Raw genomic sequence first — 27597 nt, 5'->3', positions numbered from 1 at the left:
AAATGACTGACGTCATTACAAATTAGAATTGGTGGGGCAAAAAATAAGCCATCATATGGATTTTTAGGTGAAAAATTTTAAGAGTTAGGATTTTTTAAAGGTAAGGAGGAAAAAACGAAAATGCAAAAACGGAAAACCCCCGGGTCCTTAAGGGGTTAATGATCCTATACAGAAACCAGCGTAAATTTGATACTGCTGCATGGTAACTGTCTGAACTATTAAAAAAAAAATGTTAATGATTCACTAATATTTTAATAGTTCAGACAGTTACCCATGCGGTAGTATCAAATATGTAAAAGAAAAAATAATTTTCCTTTTTTTGTATAGCAATAGGAAAAGGGGGAGCTCTGTAACGTTACGCCGGGCGCAGGGGAGGGGTGGAGTGACGTGTATGTCACATGCTCCTCCATAGGACTACATGATGCGGACGCTAGAAGTGTGCAGCGGAACGGCAGCCCCGACAGAGGACAGCTGTAGGTGAGCTGTCTACAAGGGTGGGGGCTGCGGTCTAAAGGGGGGCCCTGCTGCCGCTGCCTTGCTCCTAGCGCCCCGCCGGGACATGCCTATTTTCTGCTGCTCATCTCTGTACCCGACGGAGATGAGCAGCACGTCCCGGCTCTGTGCTGATTGCACTAGGAACAGGGCAGCGGCGGGGACTTGTCAGGCGGCGGTGAATAAACAAATGAATGTAGCCTATATGCAGGACATGTTGGCTTCATTCATTCACTGCCGCCACTGATGACAGACAACGAATCGGGCAATTATTCAATTATTCGATGTAATCGATTAAAATCGATAACGGGATTCGTTGTCGACGAATCCCGTTATCGATTTTAATCGATTACATCGATTAATCGTTGAAGCCCTAGATGAAGGGGAGCCGGACAAAAGGACGGCAGAACGATGTCTTCATTGAGATGAAAAAGAGAAACAACTTTTGGTAGAAAGGACGGAAAACAACTTTGTCCTGGTGTATAATAAGGAAAGGAGAACGACAGGAGAGAGCTGCAAGCTCTGAAACTTTCCTAACAGAGGTAATAGCAATAAGGAATGCCACCTTCCAAGAATGGAGGCAAAGAGGAATGTCCCTGAGGGGTTCGAAGGGAGTACCCTGCAGGGCACCAAGAACTAAGTTCAAGTCCCAAGGAGGTGTAGGGGACCTGTAAGGAGGGGCCGCGTGGGCCACTCCCTGGAGAAAAGTCTGGATATGGGGATCCGACGCTAGAGGACGTTGAAGAAGAATGGAAAGGGTCAAAACCTGACTCTTAAAGGAACTGAGAGCTAACTGTTGTTCTTGCCCCGACTGCAAAAAGGAAAGAAGTTGAGGGAGAGAGAATGTAACAAAAGAAAAGGAGTGAGATTCACATCAACGAAAATAAGACCGCCAAGTAAATCTTCGCAGAAGAGGGCTTTCACGCCCAGAGCATAGTGCGAATCACCTGGGGAGAGAAACCCCGAGCCCTCAGAACCACGGTCTCAACCGCCAGGCCGTCAAATGCAGCGACAGTAAATTGGGGTGGCAAAGGGGACATTGAGAGAGTAGGTCTGGACAAAGAGGGAGGCACCGCGGAACGTCATCCAGAAGCCGGATCACGCCCTCCTGGGCCAGTCCGGAGCAATGAGAATGGCAGGAACACCCTCTGCTTTGAGCTTCCTCAGGACCCTGGGAAGGAGAGGAAGAGGAGGTAAAAGATAGGGAAGGATAAAGTCCGACCAAGGAATCACCAGGGCATCCACGACCAGAGCCAAGGGATTCCGAGACTTCGCCACAAATTGAGGAACCTTCAGGTGGTGGAGGGACATGTATAAGTCCACATCCAGAGTGCCCCAGAGGTTGCAGATCTCTGCTAACACCTCCGTATGAAGGGACCACTCGCCGGGGTCGGCTGAGGATCGGCTGAGAAAGTCCGCTTCCCAGTTGGTCACTCCCGGAATGTGAATTGCGGAGATGGCCAGCACTCTGAGGCGAGCGGCAGGCGCCGCCCTGGTGATTGATACACAATGGAGTTGTCCAACTGGAAGGCCCTGGAGAAGGATCTCCCAATGGCATAGGCAGAGATAAATTGCCCTCAGTTCCAATATGTTAATGGGGAAAAGAGCTTCCAGGGGGGACCAAAGGCCTTGGACCGTCCGGTCACTGAAGACACCTCCCCAACCCGAAAGACTGGCATCCGTCGTGACGACTTGCCAACAGAGGGGCAGAAAGGAGCGCCCCTGCAAAAGAAGGGGGGAAAGAAGCCACCACAAAAGGGACTGGCGAACCCTCTGAGGAAGAATAATCCTGCAATCAAGGGACAACAGAGATCGGTCCCACCGGGATAGAAGCGCAAGTTGAAGAGGCAGGTAATGAAATTGGGCAAATGGAACGGCCTCCATGGCCTCCACCATTGGATCCAGAACCTCCATGCAGAAGCGAATGGAAACCGTGGGAGTCAGGCTGGACTTGTCCTGATTGACCATCCAGCCGAAATGGGACAAGGTCTGAAGGGTTAGATGGAGACTCTCTGGATTCTGGGTCCCGGTTGGAAGCTTGATCAGGAGGTCGTCCAGATACAGAATCACTGAGACACCCCTCGACCATAAGAGCGCGATCACAGGCACCAGGACCTTGGTGAAGACCCTTGGAGCAGTGGCCAGACCAAAGGGAAGCGCCACAAACTGAAAATGGCCTTCCGGAACTGCAAAGCGGAAATACAGCTGATGCCTCGGAAAAATTGGGATGTGGAGGTAGGCATCCCGGATGTCCACTGAGGAAAGAAACTCCCCTTGATCCATGGACGCCACAACCGAACGGATAGAGAAGATGTTGGTTGAGGCGCTTCAGGTACAGGGTTGGGTGAACGGAACCCCCTTTCTTGGGAACCATGAAGAGGTTGGAATAAAAGCCCAAAAAATGCTCCTCGGGAGGAACCGGGACTATTACTCCCTGAATGAGGAGGGACTGGAGCGCGCCCCGAAAGGCCCTTGCCAGAGAGGGGGATCTGGGGGCCCGGGAACGAAAAAAAGCGATTCCTCTGAAGGGAGGCAAACTCGATCCGGTATCCATTGGAAACCAAGTCCTTGACCCAGGAGTCCTGCACGTGCGCTGACCAGACGTCCCTGAAGAGTAACAGACGACCTCCCACCCGAGAAAAAAAAATGCAGGTGGGGGGCATCCCTTCAGGCAGAAGTAGGCTTGCGGGTGCCCGCTTTGGCCGCGAAACAACCGTAACGGTTATCTGATTTCCAGGAGGGACGGGTCTGGAAGGAAGGAGCCTTCTTGGCCCACGAGGGTGCCTGTCTGGATGCCCTACTGGAACCAAATACCCGAAAGGACAGAAAGGAAGTCAACTTTCGACAAGTAGTACTGCAAGCCTTATTTTGGGGTAAAAGAACTTTTACCACTCGTCGCTTTTGAGATGATCTCATCAAGGCATTTACCAGACAGTCAAGAACCGGTAAAAGGAAGTTCCGTCAGATTTCTTGGAAGCTGCATCTGCATTCCAGGCCTTGAGCCACATGGAACTACGAAGAGCCACCAGGTTACCTGTGGCAAAGGCCGCACAACGGGCCGACTGTATGAAAGTAATACACAGATAGTCTCCAGCCTTAGAGAGTTGGAGAGCCAGATCAGCCAATTCCTCCGCTGGGGATCAGGAAAGAATACCCTGGTGGAGCTGAGAAGCCCAGGCTGAAAGAGCTTTAGACACCCAGGCAGAAGCAAAAGCAAGGACAAGGGAAGAGCCCACTGCTTCAAAAGGCAAATTTAGCCAGGGTCTCTAATCTCTTGTAGCGCAGGATTTTTGAAGGAATCCGTATCTGCCAAAAGGTAGAGTAGTAGCTTTTGATAGGCGGGAGATTGGTGGGTCTACTGTGGGAGGGGAGGTCCACTGAGCAATAAGATCCCTGGAAAAGGGAAATTGTGCCTGAACCTTCTTAGTTTCTTGAAACTGCTTGTCAGGATGCTTCCAGGCAGACTCCAGCAAGGCTACAAATTCAGCATGAGAGCTGAAAACCTTGGGTGCAGGTCGGGAACGGTGAAAGGAAACTTCTGGAGCTACGTCCAAAGTTCCTGGGTCCTCCAGATGAAAGGTATCCCTTATGGCCGAGACCATGGTGTCCGCCAGGCCGGCCGTATCCATTTGGTCCTCTGAGTCAGAGGCAGAACCAGAAACCTCATCTTCCAGTTGCCCATTAGAGTGACAACGGGTGGCGGCAGTCTTAGATGAGGGAGAAACTTGGATGAGGGGCATCTATGGGAAGTCTAAGCGATATCTATGAGGGGAGCGCCTACATCTGCTAGCAGACTCCGGAGACGAGTCAGAAGGGCTACCCCTAGTACGCTTGTGAGACTGCTTAGCATAGGGAGAGGGGGTGCGGGTCTCTCTGGAAGTTTGGCGTAAGGAGGACCTCTCCAAGGCAGTCACCACGGAACGGGAGACATGAGCCAAGTAGGAAATAGACTGGGTGAGAGAAGACACCCATTCTGGAGGGACGGCAGAGCCCACAGGGTCTGGAGGGGAATCCTGAGTAGAAATGCCAGGAGAGTGAGGGGGTGCAGTGGTGCAGGCGGAACAAGTGGGTTCAGGAGAGGAGAATGCAGGATCAAAGAGAAGAGAGGGGCCAGATTAGACTAGAGCGCCTCTGATTGGTCCTAGAAGCCCCCACTGCGCACGCACTGCGCTAAGCGGCAGAAGAACAGATAACCAATTTGCACGCCTGTACCTCATAGGGCAAGATCCCCACCGGCCGCGGGTGGGCAGGGCTAAAGTCCGGCAAGAGCCGCGGCTGAGAAAATTATGTGGGCGGTTATAATGGTGCCCGCTCGCAACCCGTGGTAAACAAGCCGCCACCGGCTCACACCTGCCGACGGGAGGAGGGAACTGTGCTCTGGACGCATCAACACATGATGAGGCCGAAGCCGGCGCCTGTATGAGAGCGGGGAAGGCAGAGTCGGCAGCACGCGGCTGCTGAGAGAAAACAAACTGCATATCCTTAAACGTTGCCGTCTGAAGAAACAGGTGCCGAGACAGTCCTACACCACTGACGAGTTCCCCTTATCCCCATAGCTGATAGGGAGACCAAGGGACAAGAAAGGTGGGCTCACAGTCCCACATCACTGAAAAAGGTCCCCACATCACAGGGATTGCCCAGCAATAATAAAAAGGAGTGGGCCAAAACAGGGGGTTTCCAGAGGTTGAAGTCCCTAAAACCTGTAAGAAAGGAGGGGAAAATACTCACCTCAGTCAGAAGAACTTACCTAATGAAGTCTTCAGTCAGCTTTTGTCGCCTGCATCATGCCGGGCTGTAACAACGAGACGGGCAGGGAGGTAGGGGGACCCGAACCCGTGAGGTACAACCCCAGGCGCTGACCGTTGGCGAGAAGACAGTACATCCACGATGTCTGTGCCCCCTCAATCGCAAATGGGGAAACAGTGAACGCTATGTTCCCGAGTCCCCACCTGAAAACAAAAAAAAGGGAGATAAAAATCTAAACATCCCTAATCTAGAAAACAAAACAAAAAAATGTTAGACCAGGTCTGGGGAACCCCAGACCAGCGTCTGCCTCCTAAGACACCAAGCTAAAACTGATTAGCTCAGGTGCCTGTAGGCGCCGACTTTTCAAGCTGCCATAGTGTCAAGCCTCCTAGTGACAGCAGCATATACCTATGGTCTGTGTGCCCCAATGGAGCCGATAGAGAAAAATAAACTTTAGTATAGTTTCAAAGCTTCATTTCATTCCAAAAACGTGTTTCAGGTACAGAACCCTTCGTCAGATTAGATGCTAGTCTGACAAAGGGTCCTGTACCCAAAATGCGTTATTGGAGAAATAAAGCTTTAAAACTATACCAAAGTTTTTTTTTATCCTCCACGCTGAGTGCAGGGCCTATTAAGGAACATTTATGGGCATACCGCTACCCTACGGCTGCAGCACGGTGGATCCCATTTGTTGAACCCTTCTTTGTAAGGGTGATATGCGTACACTATATATGCTCAAGGTGAGGAGTATATTTTGAATCATTTATTTCTTTTCTAACCATTTAATGCACGAGGCGCCGGTTTCTTGGTTGTTGCCTTTTTATCTTTTCTATTATAAATCACTTTAGTACATTATTATGGGGCAGAAATCTTGTCTGAGCTGTGTTTAACAGCATTTAGATATATGCTTTACAGCAAGCACTATAGCCATAGATAGAACAGTGTGGCTCAGACCCTACTGACATGAATGGGTTTATTAGGCATTCTCTGTGACCTGTGGAAAGATCATTCCACAGGAAAGAAGGCTGACCTCTGAGCTTCTGAATGGTGTGATATCCTGTCTTATCTATATACTGATGTCACATCTCATTGTACTCCTGTCTGTGGTGATAAGGAGGGGACTGCTGAAAAGTGATCTGTGCAGAAGAGAAAGTTTCAGCTCAGTCTTAGGCTTAGATAGCCAGATGGAAAACTATAAAACACATCACTAAAACTATGTTTAATATAAAAAATTGATTTAAACAATAGGTCTTATTCCTTTATTAAAGAAAAATAAAGCATGTAGCCAATGCTATCATTTTAGTCTAGCTTATTTAGTTTAGTTTATTTTTTACAGATGTTGGACTACTGCACTTGTCAAGTGAAATAAAACAGGACAAAAACATCTGTAAGAAATTCAAGTGAGGGTTACCAAATGGAATGTACTTCCCCAAGGCATCATCTAATGTGTCACTGGGAAATACAGATACAGTCGTGCCTGTGCAAGCCAAATGCTGCATCTAACTTACAATCGACACTGTGGAAATGATGACTGAAAAAACACCTTTGAGTATTCGTGTATAAAAATATAAGAAAAGATGGAAAATCTTATTCCGAGGTGGTTTATTCCATGAGGAACAGAGAACGGAAAGAAAAAGCAAAAACAAAACTTTTACTTTCTGTAAGGATACAGTATGATGTAAAAACGCAGAAGTGATGATATAAAAATCCCTTTGATGCAATTTTAAGATGCAGATAACAAAAAATACCATACTCCCATAAGTAGACATCAAGTAAATGACATCACTACAAAGAAAATAGTATAGTAGACAGATTAAGTTATAAGTAATTTATATCTACCATGTTGACTGGCCCTTTAAAGAGCTTGGAAAATTCTTAAAACCAATGTGATGGCTTTAGAAGCTCTGATGGGGTATTGGACAGTGTGCAGTAATTGGAGGTATACCAATGGGAGGGTTTTGAAAGGTTAAGTGTCACTCCAGCTTTTTTTTTGTGCATTTTTGGTTGTAAAGTCATGTTTTCCTCATTAGTCTACCTGCATGTTTATCTTTTATAGACTTACACTTCTGTTTTTACTTGCAGCAAATTTCATACACAACTTTCTGGGAACAACCAAAATCTTTTGCCACACTTTGCATTTGATTTGTATCTTGTGGGATAATGCTTTTGTTTTGACCACATTTTCTTTCTTTTAAACACTTTCCCTTTTAACTGCAGACCAGTTTACATTATCATGTCATTACTAATACTTTTATCTGCAGTATCATGAAGCCAGAATGTTCAACTATGAAACATTGTTTTGTGGCATATCTGTGATTTGCATATTTGTTATTAGGTTTCAAATTTTGGTAAACATCCCAAAGTGTAGATGTGGTTGTATATAGTAGGTTGTGCTAAGCTTACCCCTTTATACAAACGTTCACTAAGTAAATAGCAATACATTTATCAAATTATTTACAATAGTAGCTATACAAGACTCACTGGTACCCCTGGAAAGTTACAGCCAATCCACTCAGCAAAAACTAGCTACCATATATACTCGTGTATAAGCCGACCCGAATATAAGCCGAGGCCCCTAATTTCATCCCAAAAACCCAGGAAAAGTTATTGACTCGACTATAAGCCTAGGGTGGGAAATATATCATCCCCCTCCCCCTTTATCATCATCACCGCCTGTCAATTCCTTCAGCCATCGGCTGTCCGGGCATGCTGGGAGTTGTAGTTTTGAAACCTCTGGAGGTCCGCAGGTTGAAGACCACTGCGGCCTTCGACATCATCCAGACCCCCTTTAGTTTTCTACTCACCTCCCCTCGGTGGGAAGGAAGGGTGAGCTGGTCCGGGCCATCTATGCTGCAGGGACCGTCCGGTGGGGAGGGTTAGTCGTTCCGGGCTTTCCATTTTCACCGGGGGAACCCTCTTCTCCGCGCTCCGGACCTGCCCCGGACTAGTGACGTTGCCTTGACGATGACGCACAGGTACGTTCATGCGCGTCCCTGTGCGTCTTCGTCAAGGCAACGTCACTAGTCCGGGGCAGGCGCGGAGCGCGGAGAAGAGGGTTCCCCCGGTGAAAATGGACAGCTCAGAACGACTAACCCTCCCCATTAGATGGCCCGGACTAGCTCACCCTTCCTTCCCACCGAAGGGAGGAGAGTAGAAAACTAAAGGGGGGGGGTCTGGATGATGATAAAGGCCACAGTGGTCTTCAACCTGCAGACCTCCAGAGGTTTCAAAACTACAACTCCTAGCCGATGGCTGTCCGGGCATGCTGGGAGTTGCAGTTTTGCAACATCTGGAGGTCCGCAGGTTGAAGACCACTAAGAAGGGATTGACAGGCGGAGAGTTCACTCGAGTATAAGCCGAGGGGGGCATTTTCAGTACAAAAAATAGTGCTCGGCTTATACTCGAGTATATACGGTAGTTAATTTGAGAACAGCAGTGACTATAACCTGCTTGTTATCAGGGAAATAGTGCTGCTTGGTAAAAAGGACCAAGAAGGATGCTTACGCTGGAAGGGGAAAACAACTTTTCATTTCAGTGTCTCTCCAAATGGTGCACATCTCTATAAATTTGTCGCATTTTGTTATGTCCTAAAATCAGAAAATGAAATGCATGCAAAAGTTTGCAGCATTTTCTTTATTAGGGTACAGTATGTTTATATTACAGAATTTCCATGAACAGAATGGTGCACCGGAAAGAATGAACAGGTTTATTTTTTCAGCGAAATTACGGGCAGACTGCATTGCCATCAATGGTGACGGAGCAGGGCCATGAGGTCCTACCACCAAAGAATTTCGGTGGCCGCCGCAAGATGTGGTCTCTGCAATCTGAGATTCTGTAGTGTGAACACTCTGTCAAAAAACTTTTCACTAAACCTGCTAAGGCTGAGTTATCAACACGTTTTTGCAATACAGTTCCAATATCAGATTTTTTTATTTTTAAAAAAAAACAGTATAGTCAGGTTTTGAGGAATCCGTATCAAAACGTGTGTACAAATTTTAATCCGAATATGGTTAAAAACCGTATACGGTTTGAAATATGATGTCCAGTTGCATCTCTTTTTATAAGAAAAAAAAAGTATAAGTTTTTAACTTTTCATTCCATTATGAATAAAGTTTAACTTGTTTGATTGAAATTCCAAGAAAAAAAACTGTGCAAAGTCAAACACTGTATGGTGAAAATCGGAAGGAGCCGTACGCACATACGGTTCTGTGCGGTTCCCATTGACGCCGCCCCCTTTACCAAAGTCTATGGGAAGGGGGCGTGACAGCGGTCGCGCCCCCTTCACATAGACTTTCATTGAGGGGGCGGGCGTGACGTCATGAGGGGGCCGGGCGTGATGTCACGCCCGGCGGCCGAGAACACGGAAGCCCGCACACAGCGTTTGGAGTAATGTACTTCCGGACGCTGCGTGCGGAGCTCCGAAAGCCAGGGCAGCGCACAACCCCTTTAAGTGGGAAAACTTGTACAATTGGTGGCTGACTAAATACTATTTTTTCCCCCCACTGTAGTTTTGTTTTCTACATTTACTGATGTATACCAGCCAGAAGGAGGCCAACCGGACATTTTCTTGGCATTTGATGGGCTAATGTAACCCAACAGGGCAGGTTGTCTTGTCCACAAGTAAGCCGAATCAATTCAAAGGCCCAGATTTATCAAGAAAAAAAATGGAGTGATTTTCCCAAAGCAACCAATCACAACTTAGTTATCGAGCTCTGGTAAAGTGAAAGCTGAGTTGAGATTGGTTGCTTTGGGAAAATCACCTCACACAGTTTGATAAATCTTGGCCATAGTGCCTACCAGGTACTTTTTAGATATTTATAATATTTCCTATGGGTTCGCTATATATATATAATACAGTCATGGCTGTAAATGTTGGCAACCCTGAAATTTTTCAAGAAAATGAAGTATTTCTAACAGTAAAGGATTGCAGTAACACATGTTTTGCTATATACATGTTTATTCCCTTTGTGTGTATTGGAACCAAACCAAAAAAACTAATTGGACAAAATATCAAACCAAACTCCAAAAATGGGCTGGACCAAATTATTGCCACCCTTAACTTAATGTTTGGTTGTACACCCCTTTGGAAAAAATAACTGAAATCAGTCACTTCCGATAACCATTAGAGATGAGCGAACTTACAGTAAATTCGATTCATCACAAACTTCTCGGCTCGGCAGTTGATGACTTTGCCTGCATAAATTAGTTCAGCTTTCAGGTGCTCCCGTGGGCTGAAAAAGGTGGATACAGTCCTAGGAGACTCTTTCCTAGGAATGTATCCACCTTTTCCAGCCCACCGGAGCACCTGAAGGCTGAACTAATTTACGCAGGATAAGTCATCAACTGCCTAGCCGAGAAGTTCGTGACGAATCAAATTTACTGTAAGTTCGCTCATCTCTAATAACCATCAATAAGCTTCTTACACCTCTCAGCCGGAATTTTGGACCACTCTTCCATTGCAAACTGCTCCAGGTCTCTCTTACTGGAAGGGTGCCTTTTCCCAACAGCAATTTTAAAAGGGGTTATCCACCCTAAGGTAATTTTAGTACGTATCTGCCAGTTATGGACATGTTTAGGAAGGATCTGCGTTTGTCTTGGGGCTAAATGGCTATGTTGTGAAATTACCATAATACTGTGGCGAGCTTTTTGTGAACTGGTATTTCCTGTTTGACTTTTCTTTTTTTTGACTACAAACCCCACAATTCCATTTTCCTCCCTCCAACACATCAGCCAGACCACCCATTAAAACATAAATGAGCTGCATCCATTCAGAATACCTGTGGTTTTCAATCAGGATGCCTACAGCTGTTGCATTAGTTGCAGATTGATCTCTCTCCCACCAAGCGTTCAGTCCACTCATTGAAACAGACAGGCTCCCTGTCATCAGCTGACTAGTGAGTCAGGTCTCGGCCGCATTGCAAGCTCGGAAAAATCTGAGACAAGAGTCATTTTGTATGCTGTTAAAAAATATTGGGGATAAAATGACCCAAGAATTGTGAGAAAACCGTTACACACAGGTACAGACACTATATTATTAACTACACTAACTTTACAGCCCCTGTAGTAGTTAAAAAAAAAAATCCTGGAATACCCCTGTAAGATCTCTCCAGAGTGGTTCAATGGGATTTAGATCTGGACTCATTGCTGGCCACTTCAGAACTCTCCAGCGCTTTGATTCCATCTATTTCTGGGTGCTTTTTGACATATGTTTGGGGTCATTGTCCTGCTGGAAGACCCAAGATCTCAGACGACGCAAACCCAGCTTTCTGACACTGGGCTGTACAGTGCAACCCAAAATCAGTTGGTAATCCTCAGATTTTATTATGCCTTGCACACATCCAAGGCACCAAGTGCCAGAGGCAGCAAAACAACCCCAAAACATCATTGAACCTCCACCATATTTCACTGTAGGTACTGTGTTCTTTTCTTTGTAGGCCTCATTCCATTTCCGGAAACAGTAGACTGATGTGCCTTACCAAAAAGCTTTATCCTGGTCTCATCTGTCCACAAGACGTTTTCCTAGAAGGATCTTGTCTTACTCAAGTTCATTCTGGCAAAATGTAGTCTTGCTTTTTTATGTCTCTGAGTCAACAGTGGGGTCTTCCTGGGTCTCCTGCCATAGCCTTTCATTTCATTTAAATGTCGACAGTTCATGCTGACAGTGATGCTCACTGAGCCTGCAGGACAGCTTGAATATCTTTGGAACTTGCTTGGGGCTGCTTATCCACCATCCGGACTATCCAGTGTTGACACCTTTAATCAATTTTTCTCTTCCATCCATGCCCAGGGAGATTAGCTACAGTGCCATGGTTTGCAAACTTCTTGATAATGTTGGGCACTGTGGACAAAGGCAAATCTTGATCTCTGGAGATGAACTTGTAACCTTCAGATTGTTGATATTTTTCCACAATTTTGGTTCTCAAGACCTCCGACAGTTCTCTTCTCTTTCTGTTGTCCATGCTTGGTGTGGCACACAAAGACACATAATGCAAAGACTAAAGTGAACTTCTCTCCTTTTTATCTGCTTTCAGGTGTGATTTTTATATTGCCCATACCTGTTACTTGCCCGGTGAGTTTATAGGAGCCTCACATGCTTGAAACAATTATTTTTCCACAATTTTGAAAGGGTGCCAATAATTTGTCCAGCCCATTTTTGGAGTTTGGTGTGGCATTATGTCCAATTTGCTTTTGTTCCTCCTTTTTTGGTTTAGTTCCAATACACACAAAGGGAATAAACATGTGAATAGCAAAACATGTGTTACTGCAATCATTTTCTGTCAGAAATACTTCATTTTCTTGAAAATTTCAGGGGTGCCAACATTTACGGCCATGACTGTATATACGCTTAGTTTGATATGTTTGAGTCACACCTATGGGTCACACTCCTTCGTGAAAGAGGTGATGTAGGTGGTCTTCTAACATTCTGCCACAACCTACGTACACTTCAGTAAAGAAGGGAGCTATGGAAAGCTTTACAAAGTAAATCGGGTATAAGGTGGCCAGTAGCTGGAGAACAAGGGTGCCTTAGGTGACTAATAACTATTGCCATTTCAGACATACTCATAGATTCATGGAAAAATAATCTGATGATTTAGGCTACTTTTTACACTGCAGTTATGTCCTGGCCGTACGCCGACTACTGTAAAACGACGGGAGTATAGAGGGAGACATTAGTGCATGCACAGTCTTTCTCCCGCTATTCACCTCTAAAACAATAGACCCCACAATAATTCAATGGGAATCAATGGGATCCGGTGGTGGCCGTTATGACTGTTCCTGATAATGGCCATTAAAGACCAAAAAAAAAAAAACTAACAGACCCATTACTGAGTGGTCACAACAGCAGTGTGAACATAGTCTAAGAATGGCACTGCTATGAATCGACTGGTGGCAAGCTACTCTCCTATATTCCCTACACAATGCTAGTCCAGTTTTCATTACTGACAGACTTGTATAATTCAATGAAGTTGTCAGGCACGGTGGGGGAGATTCTAAAAAACGACTAATTTCTTCCAGTGATATTATTAACACCTTTTTTTTTTTCACCTCACATTTTCAAAGGTTTTTTGTGCTGAAATGAAAATATGTAAAAATTCATTTTCGCACCACTTTTTTTTCGCACCCAAAATTATAATTTTTTGCAGCCATATTGAATTTTTTTGTGCCAAAATTGCCAATTTTTGCATAAAATTTTACATCACAGAAAATTCTGGCAGAAACATCTCCCTAAATATTCCATAGTTACTAGTGCCCAGACAAGCGATAACTGTATAAATAAAACATTTGAGCTTAAAAAAAAAAAAAAAAAAAAATTTATAAAATTTTTCAATAATTATTATTTCTTTTTTAAATAAATACTTAACACCTTTTCCCAAAAAAAAATAAAAAAAAAAAAAGCTGGTGTGAAATTTTTCATGTAAACTGGACTCTCACCCCTTAAAAGATATCATGTAAAAAAGCAGACAATATATGTGGGCACGGCACTTTTACAAATCTGACGTGAACAGTGTAAACCACGGCACAAAGCTCTTTGAAAATGTGGTCGATGCTTTTCGAGCCAAAATATTGGTGCAAAAATTTATTCTGCCACAATTTGTGCCAAAAAAAAACTATTTTACACAACTAGTTACTCTTCTGCAAGATTCAGCACAAAGGGTATTGCCCTGGTAAAAACAATAATAATAATACCTGATGAAGGAGCTCCTAAGCCGTAAAATGCATTGTGACTTTGGTGTATTGAACAAAAGTTACCGCCAGACAGCAGAATAAAAAACAAAAAAAAAAACTACAAACGATTGCAATGCAGTGCGGAATAAAAATAATTAATTATTAAAGGAGATTTGTAGTGCTCTGAACTTCATCCCTTATTCTAGGGGATAAGTTTTAAATCGCGGGGGGTCCGAGCGTTTGGGCCCCCGCGATCTCCTGTACGGGGCCGCGGCAATGTACAGGAAAGGGGGCATTCCATACCCGCATGACGCGGCAGCCGGCACGCCCCTCCATGTATCTCTATGGGATTCATGGAGGGGCGTGCCGGCTGCCGCGTCATGCGGGGACGGAACGCCCCCTTTCCTGTACATTTCCACAGCCCCGCACAGGAGATCGCGGGGGGCCCCAGCGCTCGGACCCCCCGCGATCTAAATCTTATCATCTATCCTTCAGATAGGGGATAAAGTTCAGAGCACTACAGATCTCCTTTAATGTATACTTTCTTTTGCTGCACACAATAGTGTAGTTTACTACAGCTAAATTTAATTAAATGTACTGTAATATAAACAGTAAAACGGAAACAAAATGCAGTGTGAACCCAGTCTTAGGGTGGGTTCACAACACGATTTTGGCATACGGTTTCATTAAAAAAAAAAAAAAAAACGTACAGAAAATCCTGCCCATAGACTTCCCATTCAAAACAGTATGCACCATATTGCATACGGTAGTCTCCGTTTTTCAAGCCTACCACGTTTTTTGGTCTGGGTGAAAAACCGTATCCTTTTTTTTTTTTTTTTTTTTTTTTTTTTTTTTAACATGGGAGTTAACCCCTTAAGGACTCAGGGTTTTTCCGTTTTTGCACTTTCATTTTTTCCTCCTTACCTTTTAAAAATCATAACCCTTTCAATTTTCCACCTAAAAATCCATATTATGGCTTATTTTTTGCGTCGCCAATTCTACTTTGCAGTGACATTAGTCATTTTACCCAAAAATGCACAGCGAAACGGAAAAAAAAATCATTGTGCGACAAAATCGAAAAAAAACGCCATTTTGTAACTTTTGGGGGCTTTCGTTTCTACGCAGTGCATATTTCGGTAAAAATTACACCTTATCATTATTCTGTAGGTCCATACGGTTAAAATGATACCCTACTTATATAGGTTTGATTTTGTCGCACTTCTGGAAAAAATCATAACTACATGCAGGAAAATTTATACGTTTAAAAATGTCATCTTCTGACCCCTATAACTTTTTTATTTTTCCACGTATGGGGTGGTATGAGGACTCATTTTTTGCGCCGTGATCTGAAGTTTTTATCGGTATGATTTTTGTTTTGATCGGACTTTTTGATCACTTTTTATTCATTTTTTAATGATATAAAAAGTGACCAAAATACGCTTTTTTGGACTTTGGAATTTTTTTGCGCGTACGCCATTGACCGTACGGCTTAATTAATGATATATTTTTATAGTTCGGACATTTACGCACGCGGCGATACCACATATGTTTATTTTTTATTTTTTTTACACTGTTTTATTTTTTTTATGGGAAAAGGGGGGTGATTCAAACTTTTATTAGGGAAGGGGTTAAATGACCTTTATTAACACTTTTTTTTAACATTTTTTTTGCAGTGTTATAGGTCCCATAGGGACCTATAACACTGCACACACTGATCTCTAATGCTGATCACTGGCGTGCATTAACACGCCTGTGATCAGCATTATCGGCGCTTGACTGCTCCTGCCTGGATCTCAGGCACGGAGCAGTCATTCGTCGATCGGACACCGGGGAGGCAGGTAAGAGCCCTCCCGGTGTCCGATCAGCTGTTCGGGACGCCGCGATTTCACCGCGGCGGTCCCGAACAGCCCGACTGAGCAGCCGGGTCACTTTCACTTTCACTTTAGAAGCGGCGGTCAGCTTTGACCGCCGCTTCTAAAGGGTTAATACCGCACATCGCCGCGATCGGCGATGTGTGGTATTAGCCGCGGGTCCCGGCCGTTGATTAGCGCCGGGACCGACGCGATATGATGCGGGATCGCGGCGCGATAAATATACGTCCTGCGTCGTTAAGGGGTTAATGGGAACCGTACAGAACCATATGTGCGTACGGTTCCATCCAGTTTTCACCATACAGTTTTTAACTTTCCACAGTTTATTTTTCTTGGAATTTCAATCAAACAAGTGAAACTTTATTCATAATGGAGTGAAAAGTTCAAAACGTATACTTTTTTTTCTTAAAAAACAGATGCAACCGGACATCATTTTTCAAACCGTATACAGATAAAAATTTGTACACACATTTTGATACAGTTTAGTCAGGTTTTGAGGAATCTGTTTTTTTTAATCAAAAACCTGATACAGGAACTGTATTGCAAAAATGTGGTGTGAACCCACACTTAATGGTGTTGTGTGCTATAAACAAAAAAATAAAAAAATTATTTAAATGGGCACTGTCATCAACATTATTTTTTGATATGTTGTAGTACTTATGTACTACAACATATCTCTAATATATTAAAATTATTTTTTTTTTTATTATTAACATGTTCTAATTTATGTTTGAAAACCGGCCACTAGGGGTCTCCCTCCTAGTGGCCGGCTGCAGGCTGTCGTGACGTCACGCCTGAAAAAGAACTGATGCAGCCTGGTATCGGTCCTTTTTCATTCAGCCTGCGCGCGCTCCCTGCCTGTCAGACAGGTGGGAGCGAGCGCATTGGCTCTCTGGCCTGACACGCCGGCCCCGCCTCCCGCACATGAAGCCGCTGCTGCTGCCGCCCCTGCCGGACTCTGCAGTATGTAAGTATGGAATATCAGAGCGGGGATCGTGATTGTAAACGGGGGTTGGGGGAGAGCGGGGCGGGAACGGGGTAGTTCGCCAGCATTTATTGTTTTCAACACGGGGTGCCTCCAGCTGTTTTACCACTGCAACTCCCAGCATGCCCTGACGGCCAATAGATGTCAGGGCAAGCTGGGTGTTGTAGTGGTGAAACAGCTGGCGGAAGTCCCCCCCAGCAGGCATCAGTGATGTGGTGCCTGCTGGAGAAGTCTGCCTGGTAGTGAGCACACTACCAGGCAGACAAAAAGGTATTTTTAATATAGTAAAAAAATATATATATATATATATAAAAGCAGGGAGGGGGTTAGGGATAGATGGGCAATAGGCAGGGACAGAAAAAAAAATGGTGGGCGCTACCCTTTAAAGAATGTTTAGCTAACTGAGAAAAACAAAAAGGTAAATAAATGTGCCTGTTCATGAATGGGAAAAACTGGCCTAGTCTTCAACTGGTTAAAACATCTTTATTTCTGACTAATGTATCTAAAATATTTATGTACAAATAGAGTTTAAGGGGAAGATGGGGAGAAAAAAAAAAACCATTTCACATTAGAAATTTACACTTCCTTCCTGATGCATTGAATATGCAGATGTGTATCATCACCGGAGATGGGAGCTGCCTCCCAAAGAGGAATCCTAGTCTCCAAGTGAAACCTGATCGATTACCACCCCTCCCCCCACACCCTGGGAACACAGAGACAGAACTTTGTTCTCCAGCATGCAGAGGAGTCTTGGTAGATAAGTGTCAGAACTGCAGATATTTTTACACAATCTTTGGCATTCAGGTTTGACAACAGGAAACTAAGCACATAACTCCAAATAACAGTATATTCTATTCATTGCTCATGGTACCAATGACTTCCAGGCTTGTTCTGGTCAGAGACTGGCACTGTGTCTTGTCACTACGACATTGTGCACCATACACAACAGATCCTCAGGATTTACACTCACTTATCCAAGGCATACACAGCTTTAGGCCACTCTGGAATTATTTCACACCAGTATTTAAGGTCAAAATTAGAGGGGAAAAAAAAAATACAAAAAAACTGATGAACGGACAGCTGTCAGTCCGGGTGATCGGCCCTAAAGCCAGGGTGGGGCTTGTGCCCATAAAATCAAACAAAAAATTAGGGATCGACCGATATTGATTTTTTGGCGCAGATACCGATAACCTGTGAACTTTCAGGCCGATAGCCGATAACTTATACCGATATTCCCCCCACCACACACAAATATCCTTGGTAAAAGGAGGGTGCATGTGTGTGTATACCCTGATAAACTATTTCTGGCCCCGCAGAAGCCGCTGCAGATCAATGATTTAAAGCGGGCGCTTTAAATCAATGAACTGCAGCGGCTTTTGCGGGGCAAGAGACCGCCATCGCAGCCCGCTTCTCTCCCCCTGCCTGTCCTGGGGTCCTGAGTCCAACCACCGCCGCTGCCCGATTGCCTCCCCCTGCCTATCCTCCGGCCAGAGACCACCTCCGCTGCTGCTGCTTCTGGCTCCGGTGGCGTCCTGAGCTGTCACTGTGTGCCAAGCCACTGACTGTGACGTCACGTTGAGGACGTCACTCGTCATTGCCAGCGCACAGCAACAGCGCAGGATGCCACCGGAGCCAGAAGTAGTGCGGACCCCCAGGAACAGGTAATTATAAAACCAGGGATGGGGGAGGCAATGGGGCAGTGGCGGAGGCGGTCTTTGGCCAGAGGATAGGCAGGAGGAGGCAATCGGGCAGCGGCGGTGGTAGGATTCAGGACAGGCAGGGAGAGAGAAGCGGGCGGTGGTGGCGGTCTCTGGCCCCGCAAAAGCCGCTACTATTCATTTATATAAAGTGCCCGTATTATCGGCAAGATAACTGGCGATACCAATAACTTAGAAAGTTGTGAATATCGGCCGATAATATCGGCCAAACCAATAATAGGTCAATCCCCACAAAAAATTGCTTGTTCTCGTGTTCTCGTCTAACAGAACGAAGTACAGTTTTTTTCTGGTTTCAAAATGATGCAAAGTACTGCCGTGTGAATATGGCCATACGTTTCTGCAGCAAAAGTGATGCTATGTACTGCAATTGCACAAGTGGTAAAGATGAAAAAAAATTCAATAAATAAAGCATAAAACTTTAAATCTTCATAAAACACCTGAGTGGTTATAAGTCAAAGAAGCAATGTGAAAAAAAAAACCTTTGAATAATAAAAACTACATGTGTGAATTGACACCAACTCACTTATGACAGAAAAAAGGTCACTTACTGGTTCCCGATACAAGGGCAGGCTAGGCACCTGTTCCCATTATGACGTAGATCAGCCACAATGCTGCTATATAAGGGGAGGTCGCACAGGTCCAAAATACTGATGAACAACCACACCCACCCTACTATTCATGAGGGGGGGGGGGGGTAGTTGCTTAGTATTGTAGTTGCACACAGATAAGACATATACATGGTGCCAGTTACATGATAGCGTGTAATGTACCATGCTGGCTTAAAACCTATTACAGTAGACACGTCCATACTATTTGATCAGGCGGGCTGTCCGGCATCTTTTATGTGCACCCCACAACGCACATCCTGCTCATACACTGTAGATTTTTAACAGTACATAAACTCATAAAAGGTAACATGTCAGTATGAAAATGCAATCCAACCTGTAGGCATCATGTTATGGACCAGGGGGAGCTGAGCAGATTTTCCACAACGCATCAAACTTTTCCTTTATTTACGTAAACCTCTACTCATTCTGGGCATAGGAGTCCAGTGGTTGGTCCTACCTACTAAGACCTCATTCACATTGCTGTCGGACTCCAGTCGTGACCCAATAGTAGCTGTTTGCATCTGACCTGTTTTAGGGTACATTCACACAAACGGTGCGGATCTGCTGATGAAGGCAATACGCAGTTACGAGCAGACATACGGTGATGTGCGAGTCGCAGTATACTCGCACATCGTGAGAGCTCTCTGCCTAGCTCAGAGCAGGGAGAGTGGCCGCGATGTGCGAGTACGCCGCACACATCGCTGCAGTGTGTCTGCTCGTCACAGCGTCTTGCTACTACGAGCAGGCACATGTAAAGACAGCATAGAACAGGCCTTCACCAGCGGATCCACAGAGTAAAATACGCTGTAAATCCGCTTGTGTGAACGTACCCTTAGGGATAAAAAAAAAAAATTGAAAATCAGTTCGGACCCTTAATGGGTCGGATGCGAAAGGCAAAGTGAACGAGGCCTAAGTGACATATCTCTGTATGCAAACACAGAGGGAAAACGGTCTATCACTGAGGAACACCCACATGACTACTTACTGTGAGTGTAGCATGTTTATTGTTGCGATGTGGCAGTGATTTCCTTGTTAATTATTTGTAGGCATTCTGGTGAGTGTGGGCAGCCATTCTTTTAATTTGTTTGCTCTTTAGGCTAGGTTCACATTACGGAATTTCCGCCTGCAATTCCCGCATTGAAATTGCAGGCACAAATTCCGCTTGCTAAAATGTATAGTGTAGTGAATGGGTTTTCGTTCACAAATTCACACTTCGGAATTTGTGAAGCGGAATTTGTGAACGGAAAATCCACTTGGAAATTACCACCTGAAGAATGGCGTTACTCGCAGAACACATTGTAGTCTATTGAAAACTACAGTGTCCACGTGGTCCTACTGCCGACTGATTCAATCAGCACTGGCCTCACTCGGAATCTCTGGGCGGAAACGTTCTGCCCGGAGATTCCGCAGTGTGAACCTGGCCTCCCTCATACATCATACAACCAACACAATATTGTTATACTTATTGACATGGTTGTTTATTTCTTTGTATGGTTCATGTACTCCTATTTTTAGCATCCATATTACATTCTAACTGTTCAGGGGTGTGGAAATTTTATTTAAAAAATCTACTTGTCCACAGGACTAAAACGGAACAAAATCTACTTGTCCCTCATGACGATCCACTTGTCTGGGCCAATTTTCACTTTAACGGACACATTTTTTCCTCCTCGCCCTATAACAGCCATCACTACCTACTATAATGATACCTTTTAAATTTTCAATAATATATTCTATGAACCAAAAAATATATATTAGGTGAATTGAAATAGTAAAAGATAATTTTGCAGATTTGGTGGTTTTCTTTTCTGCGCCATTTACCTTGTGGTTGAGGTAACATGTTGGTTTTATACTTTAGGCGCCTGATTACAGCAATACCAGATTTGTATCGTTTACGTCATGTTTTAAAAATTAAAAAAAAAATTCGGAACTTTTTCGAATTTTTTTAATTGCCATTTTTTTGACCCCTGTAGCTTTTTTTTTTTGTTTTTTTTTCGCATACCAGGCTGTATGAGGGCTCATTTTTTGCACCATAATCTGTTTTTTGTATAGATACCATTTTGGTATTGATCTGACTTTTTTAATCGCTTTTTTACTTTTTTTTCTGGAATATTCTAAAAATTGCAATTCTGTGTTTGTTTGTTTTTTTTTTTTTTTTTTTTTTTTACATTTACTGTGCGGGATACATAATGTTATATTTTAATAGGTCGTACAATTACGCACGCAGCGATACTAAATATGTTTACATGTTTTTATATAGGAAAAGGGGGTGATTTGAACTTTTAACATGGAAGGGGTTAATGTGTGTCTTTTAAAACTTTTATAAAAAAATGTTTTTTTCACTTTATTAGACTTTTAGGAGGAATCATTAGATTCTACCGTAATTCTATTGAACTCAATTGATTTGTGTGCTCTGTGATCCATTGATAGAGCCTGGTCCAGCCAGCTGGCTATTAACGGCGGCCAGCGGCTACTGAAAACAGCCGGGGGCTGCAGAGTATGGAGCCGGCAGGAGTCCGGAGCCAGAGCGCCATACAGACTGCTGAGTGCCGCATGCTGGCTATTAGCGGTGGTGTGAGGTGGAATCTTGCGCCCCCGTGCAGACTTGCGTCCGCTCCTCCCCTCAACTCTCGGAAGCTAGAGCTGGGGGGAGCGAAGGCAGAGGACACAGGTCTGCACAGGGAGAAAGAAGCCACGCCCCCCTCATCTCCCCCTTCGGAGGACGCACATTTCCACAGCCGGGGGCTGCAGTGTATGGAGTGGGCAGGAGTCCAGAGCCCTCTCCATACACACTGCTGAGCGCCACCGCGCTTGTCAGGTAGGGCCCTGCTTGCCCGAAGTCGGGCTAAGGGCCGGAAAAATTCACCTGCCCGGCGCCGGGAACTGCATGTCCCGGGCGTCGGGCGATAGGAATTCCACATCCCTGCTGTTGCTGATTCTTTTAGTGGATTTTAATTGTTATATGTATTGTATTGTATTTTTTGCTTTTACATACTTGTGGTGTGTTTGGTGCTTGATATAGGTTTTATATTTTAATCCAGAAAGAGCAGGGATTTAGATGAATAAATGCCAATACTGAAGCTTTACCTACAATCTATCCATTAATCTGCTCACGTCCTGATCTGTAGCATGCTGCCTGCACATTGGACTGCATTTACATGGCGACAGGTTACCTTTAGGGTAGGGTCACACGTAAGCGCTGTGTATTTGAAGCATTTGCGTTTTTCAGCGCTAGCAAAGTATGAGTGTTTATTATTACTCGCATAGACTTTGCTAGCACAGAAAAATGCACGTGTGTCAAATTCACAGCGTTTACATTCTGTGTCCCGACCCTTAATATGAGGGACATTTATCATTGGAGGTAGAGGCTTTTTTTTCTTGGGTGCATTGATTGTCGCAGGCGTGCCTTAGCATAGATTGGGGATGTTAGGAGATATCCAGTGGTGAAAAGCTTATCCCCTATACTAAGGATAAGGGATAAGGGATAAGTTTCAGATCGGGGGGGTCCAACCGCTGGGCCCCCCCCCCGCGATCTCCTGTAAGGGGCCCTGACAGCCCGCGGGAAGGGGGCATGTTGACCACCGCACGAAGCGGCGGCTGACACGCCCCTCAATACATCTCTATGGCAGAGCCGGAGCACTGCCTTCAGAAATCTCTGGCTCTGCCATAGAGATGTATTGAGGGGCGTGTCAGCCGCCGCTTCGTGCGGTGGTCAACACGCGCTATCTGGTAAGTGAGCCAGGGCCCCGTACAGAGAGATCGTGGGGGGACCCCAGTGGTCGGACCCCCCCCCCCGATCTGAAACTTATCCCTTATCCTTAGGATAGGGGATACATTTTTCACCACTGGACTACCCCTTTAAGCAATTTTGTGTAAATCCTCTACATGGAGTGAATTCCTTTTAGCTGTGGTAGCTGATTTATCAAATGTGATTTTTACATAAAAAAATTGCAAACACACTGCAAATCTACACCAGCCATGACCTGGCATAACTGCCTTCGGAAATAAACCCGGCCTCATATGGACACATGAGAACATGAGATACCAAATGGCAAAAATGCAACTCCCAGCATGCCTTTTAGTTGTCAGGACATGCTGGGTGTTGTAGTTCCACCACACTAGAAGCTAGCACTGGTTTACGCCCGAAACGCTGAACTTTTCTATGACTTGAAAGGAGTCATGGCTGGCACAGCTGGGTACCTTGACGGACAGTCTGTAGGGCCACAGTTGTTCTGTTCAGATGTAGATCACCCATACTATGTTCTCTCATCTGTGTCCCCAGAAGATGACGAAAGAAGCAATAAAGATTTTACCATATGTAATGCAGTGCAGTGCGTCATGTATGGGAAAATCTCCTTTCTCACCATCACCGGAAGACGTTCCTACCCACAGGGATGGTAAGGAAGGAGATTTTACCATATGTAATGCAGTGCTGAGCGTCATGTATGGGAGAATCTCCTTTCTCACCATCACCGGAAGACGCTCCTACCCACAGTGATGGTAAGGAAGGAGATTTTACCATATGTAATGCAGTGCTGAGCGTCATGTATGGGAGAATCTCTTTTCTCACCATCACCGGAAGACGCTCCTACCCACAGGGATGGTAAGGAAGGAGATTTTACCATATGTAATGCAGTGCAGTGCGTCATGTATGGGAGAATCTCCTTTCTCACCATCTCGGAAGATGTTCCTACCCACAGGGATGGTAAGGAAGGAGATTTTACCATATGTAATGCCGTGCTGAGCGTCATGTATGGGAGAATCTCTTTTCTCACCATCACCGGAAGACGCTCCTACCCACAGGGATGGTAAGGAAGGAGATTTTACCATATGTAATGCAGTGCATTGCGTCATGTATGGGAGAATCTCCTTTCTCACCATCACCGGAAGATGTTCCTACCCACAGGGATGGTAAGGAAGGAGATTTTACCATATGTAATGCCGTGCTGAGCGTCATGTATGGGAGAATCTCCTTTCTCACCATCACCGGAAGACGCTCCTACCCACAGGGATGGTAAGGAAGGAGATTTTACCATATGTAATGCAGTGCTGAGCGTCATGTATGGGAGAATCTCTTTTCTCACCATCACCGGAAGACGTTCCTACCCACAGGGATGGTAAGGAAGGAGATTTTACCATATGTAATGCAGTGCTGTGCGTCATGTATGGGAGAATCTCTTTTCTCACCATCACCGGAAGATGTTCCTACCCACAGGGATGGTAAGGAAGGAGATTTTACCATATGTAATGCAGTGCAGTGCGTCATGTATGGGAGAATCTCTTTTCTCACCATCACCGGAAGACGCTCCTACCCACAGGGATGGTAAGGAAGGAGATTTTACCATATGTAATGCAGTGCTGTGCGTCATGTATGGGAGAATCTCTTTTCTCACCATCACCGGAAGATGTTCCTACCCACAGGGATGGTAAGGAAGGAGATTTTACCATATGTAATGCAGTGCTGAGCGTCATGTATGGGAGAATCTCTTTTCTCACCATCACCGGAAGACGTTCCTACCCACAGGGATGGTAAGGAAGGAGATTTTACCATATGTAATGCAGTGCTGAGCGTCATGTATGGGAGAATCTCTTTTCTCACCATCACCGGAAGACGTTCCTACCCACAGGGATGGTAAGGAAGGAGATTTTACCATATGTAATGCAGTGCTGTGCGTCATGTATGGGAGAATCTCTTTTCTCACCATCACCGGAAGATGTTCCTACCCACAGGGATGGTAAGGAAGGAGATTTTACCATATGTAATGCAGTGCTGTGCGTCATGTATGGGAGAATCTCTTTTCTCACCATCACCGGAAGACGCTCCTACCCACAGGGATGGTAAGGAAGGAGATTTTACCATATGTAATGCAGTGCTGTGCGTCATGTATGGGAGAATCTCTTTTCTAACCATCACCGGAAGACGCTCCTACCCACAGGGATGGTAAGGAAGGAGATTTTACCATATGTAATGCAGTGCTGAGCGTCATGTATGGGAGAATCTCCTTTCTCACCATCACCGGAAGATGTTCCTACCCACAGGGATGGTAAGGAAGGAGATTTTACCATATGTAATGCAGTGCTGAGCGTCATGTATGGGAGAATCTCCTTTCTAACCATCACCGGAAGATGTTCCTACCCACAGGGATGGTAAGGAAGGAGATTTTACCATATACAAGTTATATATGGTAAAATCCCATGGCAGCTTCTCTAAGGCCTGTGCCTGTCTGTACATGGATATGTCCGCACGCTATTGTGACAGGATGCTGATCCATCTGAAGACACAATCATAATGTGAATGCCGCCCAAACATTCATAGTAGTCCAGAGCGGACACAGACATGACCTGCCCCATGTTTATCAGCAGCACATTCCATAGTGAGCACATCCCAGAGGCAGCCACACCTCACCCCAGCCCCATGTGAAGCTATGCCAGCCATGTCACATCTCATAATCCTCTCCATCCATGCCAGGCAGACCCCCCCCCCCCCCCCGCTGCTATTTCCTAGATGAGGAGTCTGGGGACTGCACTGTCACATGGACTATGGAAACTGGAAATGCCCAAGATAGGAGTCTCCACCTGACAATGGTACAATGGTAGGCATGCCACACAGCTGAGGCTGTCAGTTACAAAGAGTCATTTTGACCACCAGTGTACAAGGGGACGACGGGCACCAGACATACAGGGGGACGGCGGGCACCGCACATACAAGGGGGTGGGACGGCAGGCACCGCACATACAAGGGGGGGAAGGCGGGCACCAAACATACAGGGGGACGGCGGGCACCGCACATACAAGGGGGTGGGACGGCGGGCACCGCACATACAAGGGGGGGGGGAAGGCGGGCACCAAACATACAGGGGGACGGGACAGCGGGCACCGCACACACAGGGGGGACGGCGGGCCCCACACACACAGGGGCACATGGAGCACCGCACAAACAGGGGGGGGCGGCGTGCACCGCATATATACAGGGGCACATCGGGCACCGCACACATAGGGGCACATGGAGCACCGCACACACAGGGGCACATTGGGCACCGCACACACAGGGGCACATCGGGCACCGCACACACAGGGGCACATCGGGCACCGCACACACAGGGGCACATGGAGCACCGCACACACAGGGGCACATGGAGCACCGCACACACAGGGGCACCGCACATACAGGGGCACCGCACATACAGGGGCACATCGGGCACCGCGCATACTGGGGCACATCGGGCACCGCACACACGGGCACATCGGGCACCGCACACACACAGGGGCACATCGGGCACCGCACACACAGGGGCACATCGGGCACCGCACACACAGGGGCACATCGGGCACCGCACACACGGGCACATCGGGCACCGCACACACACAGGGGCACATCGGGCACCGCACACACAGGGGCACATCGGGCACCGCACACACAGGGGCACATCGGGCACCGCACACACAGGGGCACATCGGGCACCGCGCACACACAGGGGCACATCGGGCACCGCACACACAGGGGCACATCGGGCACCGCACACACAGGGGCACATCGGGCACCGCGCACACACAGGGGCACATCGGGCACCGCACATAAAAGCGCACAGTATGGACGCAAGCCAACAAACAGCTCCAGCACAGAATTCGCTCCGAGAACCGTTACTTCCTAGCGGTCTGCCCCATTACTTACCGCTGACAGCTCGGTCAGCCGGTCCCTCATGCCCGTACTTGCCGCTCACCCCGAGCCCGGGACTCTGTTTACCGGTGTCTGTCCGGAGGGTGACCGCCTACTTCCCTCCGCCCGGTGCCACAGCAACCACCACTGTTGGGAGCAGCGAGAGGGAGGGAGGGGGAGCATGCGTATTATCCGTTCCTGTTTTCTTCCCAGGTCGGAGCCACAGCAATGGAGAAAGGGTAGGCGGGGTGATGTCGGAGCGCTGTGTAACGGCTGGGGGCGCTAGAGAGCCGGGCTTCAGAGGAATGGAATGGGTTGGGAATCACGAGTCTCTCTAGTGCAGGCTGTGACATCACTAGAAGCATAAGTCGTTGCATTACTACAGATTTCTATGCTATTATCTTATTGTTGCTTCCTGCATTCTAAACAGTCTTAACGCAACATAACGGTCTCCTCTTACCATCACACTAGTAGCGGTATACAGGGGTGCATCACATCTGCGAAAGGGCGCCCCCTACTGCACACATCTCAGATTGCCAGCGGACAAAATGCATTTCATGAAATTGAATAGGATTTACAGAAATACTCTGGAATAAAACATGTCAAAGAAAAGTGATGAAGATCTGGGATAGAGCTGAGAATGATATTGACAGTAATAACTCCCAGAAGACAAGAAGTGGTACTGTGCAGTGTCAATATATGCAGTATCCATACACATATATATATATATATATATATATATATATTAGGGATCGACCAATATCGATTTTTTAGGGCCGATACGATAATCTGCGACCTTTCAGGCCGATAATTTATACCGATATTCCGATATAAGTTATCGGCAATTTCATCC

At 45.9% G+C, this 27597-nt stretch overlaps 1 protein-coding gene across 3 annotated transcripts in view; it reads right to left on the bottom strand.

Annotated features, from left to right (window-relative positions):
- Window positions 1–27191, bottom strand: part of STX2 (syntaxin 2) — a 73957-nt gene extending 46766 nt beyond the window's left edge. Inside the window, exon 1 of one of the 3 annotated variants that reach the window (XM_056533303.1) lies at window positions 26760–27191. In XM_056533303.1, the coding sequence (XP_056389278.1) occupies window positions 26760–26789 (30 nt within the window). In that variant the 5' untranslated portion in view covers window positions 26790–27191. The remainder of the gene's footprint in view (window positions 1–26759) is intronic. The other 2 variants (XM_056533281.1, XM_056533292.1) reach the window with 2 other exon arrangements.
- Window positions 27192–27597: the final 406 nt, after the last annotated feature.

Source organism: Hyla sarda, chromosome 1 (assembly GCF_029499605.1).
Source record: "Hyla sarda isolate aHylSar1 chromosome 1, aHylSar1.hap1, whole genome shotgun sequence".
Classification (NCBI taxonomy): Eukaryota; Metazoa; Chordata; class Amphibia; order Anura; family Hylidae; genus Hyla; species Hyla sarda.
The sequence above is the reverse complement of the archived record's forward strand: the minus strand, read 5'-3'. Positions and strand labels throughout refer to the sequence as shown.